At 55.2% G+C, this 4,954-nt stretch overlaps 1 protein-coding gene across 1 annotated transcript; it reads left to right on the plus strand.

Moving 5' to 3' along the window:
- Positions 1-508: 508 nt before the first annotated feature.
- Positions 509-2,291, plus strand: LOC124653400 (transcription factor WRKY19-like). The gene is made up of 3 exons (XM_047192466.1): positions 509-887; positions 998-1,129; positions 1,524-2,291. The coding sequence occupies exons 1-3, from the start codon at positions 619-621 to the stop codon at positions 2,092-2,094; spliced, it is 972 nt and encodes a 323-aa protein (XP_047048422.1). The 5' UTR covers positions 509-618; the 3' UTR covers positions 2,095-2,291.
- The last annotated feature ends 2,663 nt before the right edge of the window (positions 2,292-4,954 follow it).

The raw sequence follows: 4,954 nt of genomic DNA on the forward strand, positions 1-4,954 counted from the left end.
GTGCGACCTTCCCGGTCGCTATGTACGTGCTTTTCCTCTCTTACCTTGCACGGCTACTTGTTCCATGTTCAGATCTGATGCATGTGCTTAGTCTGATGTGTGTGGTTAAGTATGCTTGTGCATCTGTAATGTTGCTTTCGGTAATTAAACTCACACGGAAATTGCCTAATAATCCAACATTAGCTGCAACGCTAAATTTGGTCCAAACTCCGAACTAAATTAATGTCCAAGCTGAAAGTTTCTGCATGCTGAACCCTCTGCTAACAACCTGTGGATTAACTGTCATGAGCCGAATTCGAAAAAAAAAAAAACTTGTTATAACCCATGTTCGGATCACCCAATAAAACCGGTCAGAATACTGTTCTCTCTCTACTAAGCTCACCGGTCAGAATACTGTTCTTTCTCTTGCTAAAAAATAGAGCTATTTTGGCTCACCCAAACCAAACGCGGTTCGTTCCCCGTTATATAAGCTCACCCCCACTCCCCTTCGCTTCACTCTCCATCTCACCTCAACTCCAATCACATCTCCATTCTGCCTCTTCGCTGCACAATTCGCTCTTGGCCTGCCTTGAAAAAATAGAGAAAAAAAATCTGTAGCAGCAAGAAAAAAACAGAGAGATGGAGGGCGTGATGACCGAGCTGAGCTACGTCAAAGAGCTGGTGAAGCAGCTCGACGTGTACCTGGGAGGCTGTCCCGACCTCTGCAAGGACCTGACTGCGCAGATCTCCACCGTCACCGAGAGGTCCATCGGCATGATCAGGTCCGGGCACTTCGACGTCCGGAAGCGATCTGCCGCCACCGCCGGCATCGACTCCCCGGCTTTCCCCTCGACGCCCAGCCCTCTCAGCGGCGTCTCCAACATGCATTTCAAGGCGAACAAGAAGAGGTGAGTACTTTGTGAGAACTTCCGAGCTTGTCACAGTTCATGAATCACTGGAGTTCTTTAATTTTTTTCGTCTAGATTATTAAGTAGCTCTCTTGTTCTTGGATTTGCAGAAAGATGATGGAGAAAGGGGATCATCGGGTTAGGGTGAGCTCGGCGAGAGGAGGAGCGGATGCCCCGGAGGACGATGGCTACAGCTGGAGGAAGTACGGGCAGAAGGAGATCCTTGGATCCCAGAACCGAAGGTTAGTTTCGGCACATTTCAGAGCATAAGTTTATCTTTTTCAGAGCCAAATCCGCACATGTTTTCGGAAGTAGCAACGAATCTTATCTTTCTGGATTTGGACACTGTGGTTGTTCTTTTCCTTCGGTGGGAGTTGCAGCCTTTCCGATGTTCCCAAATGTATGGCATACACTTGTCAGCTAAGAACAGGGTACAGAGTACACACATCTCTGTCCTCTGATTGGATATTGTTTTTCAAAACATGATAGCGTGATGCTACTTTGTGCTAATTTTTGTTATGACTTCACAAATCGTGAACTTCTAGTATGAACAATGGATTTTCTTTTCACAGTACAAGACTGTTCATGTCATGGTTTTTGATCGCCGTCCCTGACCTGAGCTGTGCAACATTGCAGGGCATACTACCGCTGCACGCACCAGAAAACCCAGGGATGCGCGGCAACGAAGCAGGTGCAGCGCGCCGACGAGGACGCGACGCTCTTCGACGTGACCTACCACGGCACCCACACGTGCGGCCACAAGACGGCGGCGGCAGCCAACGTACAGCCGGCGACGCCGAACCCGGACGCGAGCAGCCTTCTACAGAGCCTGAGCTCGAGCCTGACGGTGGACACCGAGGGGCTCACGCCCGGGCCTCAGCAAGATTGGAGCAGAACCACGCCCTTCAGTTTCTCGCCGGCGGTGAGCGGCCTTTTGACGCCGGAGAACTGTTTCGAACAAGGCGTGTCGCTCTCCTCGTCCCGGCTTGAACTCTCGCCGGCCACCTCAGGCTCGAGCTACATCCCCATGAACCCGTTCGAGGAGGAGGCGCAGTCTGAGCTGGTGTCTGCGCTCGTCGCCGCAATGAGCATGCCGCAGCCCGCCATGGAAGTGGAGGAGGCCGGTTTCTCCCTGGACGAACTAGAGTTGTTTGACGACTCGATCTTTGACGTTTCTATCTTCGACAATCTTCCTTGCCTGAGATAGTGACCAGGAGAGAACGCCAAAAGAAAACAAGAGAGAAAAAACCGCAGCAACCGTAGAGATTAGAGAGGCACCCACCAAAGGGTGTTTGCGCACAGGAGAGAAGAACATACACGCTCTTCCTGGATCAGCGCAGGTGTACTGTGTAATCGTTAGGACGAAGATATTAGTTTACCCTTTCTTCATGTTTTCTTTTTTCATTTCTTATGGACTCCAGATTCGTCCCGATTAGATATTGAGATGGTTTTCTCATCAGTTATGCTTGTAGAATTCAAGAACGTGAGAAGAGTAGTGTCTAAATTCCAAAACAATGATTTCATGAAAAAGGAAAGTAGGCAGCATATGGTACTAATTTGGAAATGAGTATTGAGTTGGAAAAGAACTAGCCGGTTTCCACTTGTTTTAAATGGTTTTAGTTTTGCACACCCACAATTGTTCCCAAAACACTCCCTAGTTAGAGCATCTCTAGCCGCGTCCCCCAAACCGTCCCCCAAACCGCGCCGGATTGAGCGTTTGGGGGACGTGTTTCGTTCGTGCCGCGTTTGGGGGACGTCGCTCCCCAGCCGCGTCCTCCAAACAAAATTTCGCAAAATTTTAAACTTAACTAGATTCGATTAGATTCGTCCAAACTTACATAGATTCGAACGAAATTTGACTAATTTTAAAACTAAACCTAATCTAGAACCACTTGCGGCGGCCGGAGGCGTCATAGTACTGCCTGGAAGTTGTACATCTCGCTCGGTGACGACCTCCCCGCTTGACGCGCTCGTCGACGGGCTCGTCCTTCACCAAGCCGCTTGGTCCTGCGCTCGCCGTCGTCGGTGAGGTCCACCAGCCGGCTTGCCGGAGTCGCGGATGGACATGGCGATCGCCGCGTCCAGGTCGCCCCTCCGGCGTCCTTGTCGTCCATGGACGCCAAGAACGCCGCCCGCAGCCCTGGGCAGTCGGTCGGGGTCGTCGCCGCCGGCGATGAGCCGTGCTGCCGCTCGTACTCCGCCAGCAGCGCCGCCTACGACGCTTCCTCCGGCTCCTCCTTCACCTCCGGCTTCGGGATGAGGAGGGCGCCGCCGCGCCTCCCTTGCTGCCGCCCGCTGCCGCTGCCGCCACGCCTCGTGTTGACGGGCGTCGCCGGCTCCTCCTTGACCTCCCGTTTGGGGACGGTGTAGGGCGCCGACCGGTACGACGAGGACGGCGTCGATCGCGCCGGTCCCGAGGAAGAAGAGTGCGAGGAGGACGAGTACGTCCTCCTCCTCGGCTGCCATTGAGGAGACGGCGGCGGCGACGACGGCATCTCCAGCCTTGGAGCGCCGTTGCGGAGGCCGCGGATGACGTTCCCGAGGGTGCGCCCCGAACGCCCCGGAACAGGGCGCGGCCTTCCTCGTTCCAGCTGTTGGGGCCGCCGACGAGGTTGTCGGTGCTGTGCATCTCGATGTCGTACTTCGCCCGGAAGTACGTCGTCCACCGAGCGTCGTTGTCGTTGACCGCCCATGTCGGATCCAACCGCTCCTCGGCGGTGAGTTGAGCCCGACGGGCCTTGATGGCGTCCCTCCATTGGTCCGTCTTCGGCTTCGGCGGCGGCGGAACGCCAATGCCGTTCACGGCCATCTTCCAGCCGCCGCTGCTTGGCAGCCGCATGTCCGGCGGGACTGGATACCGGGCGTGGTAGCAGCGCCCACGCCTCCGCCACGGTGAGGCTGCCGCGGCCGAGCCGCTCGCCGCGGCGATCTTGCGGGAGGACGAGCTCGACATTTTTGAGCGGCGAGGAGAAGATCCGGGAGAGGAGGCGGCGGCGACGAGAAGGATTATGATCGGCGAGAACCGCAGGGCGTCTTAAAACAGCGGCGGCAGCGGGTGGTTGCACACAATAACTCCGGCGCGGACGGCCACGCGGCCATGCACGACGAGACGCGTCCTCGCGTCGCTCGGGAAAACAGGACGCCATTAACGTCGCTTGACCAAAGGTAGGCGACGGGGTTTTAGCCTTCCCGTGCCGCCGACGGGTCGGGCCCGCCACTCCCCGCCTCGCTCGTTGTGTCCGGCGTCCCCGGTGCGTCCCCGTGGGACGGGGACGGGCTCGGGGCGCCGGACACCGTATCGGGCCGCGCCGGACAAAAATGGGCTTTGGGGGACGCGACTGGAACGCATTTTCTGTCCGGCGCGCCCCAAATCCCTTTGGGGGACGGTTTGGGGGACGCGACTGGAGATGCTCTTAGTACACCACCACGAAGCAAGCGAATCCGCATTACACGTGTAGGAGGGAGTTCGTATAGGATCATGCATGCGGCAAAGCGAGGTCTAGCTAGAACACTCGGGGCGAGCAGCCAATCTAGGGTCCGCCAACCAGCGAGAAGAAACCATGTTCGAGGATCGGGCGAATCTCCGCCCCGTGGTACAGCAATAGAAGTAGGACGATGACGACGATCGACTTTGACGAGGGAGGGGGGATTCCTTGATGCTCTTAGGTGGCGGAGGAGGAAAGAGGGTTTTACGGCGGAGAGGTTTTGACGACGACGTCCCAAAACAGTAGGGGAGTAGGAAGATGATAAGAGGCAACGGGGGTATTCTCGATGTATACATGGGTGTTTCCATATATGTATTCATGCGGGGATGTGTACAGTTTGTAATGATGAATGAAACTATCGGGTATTTCCTAACCATTTATCCTCCTAGAACCTTATCTGAGATTCATCCTCGATGGAGAAACACCCATATGGAAAGAAGTGCTTCGTCGCCATAAGGCCAGCCAAGAAATGTGAATCGGTTTCCAATAAACTTGAGAAATTGCACTTGATCCAACATATTTCCTCCTCGGATGGTTTGCCAAACCCCATCTTCGCTCAGTAGCTTAGCTAGACATTTACCT

This window comes from Lolium rigidum, chromosome 5 (genome assembly GCF_022539505.1).
Source record: "Lolium rigidum isolate FL_2022 chromosome 5, APGP_CSIRO_Lrig_0.1, whole genome shotgun sequence".
NCBI classification, from domain to species: Eukaryota; Viridiplantae; Streptophyta; class Magnoliopsida; order Poales; family Poaceae; genus Lolium; species Lolium rigidum.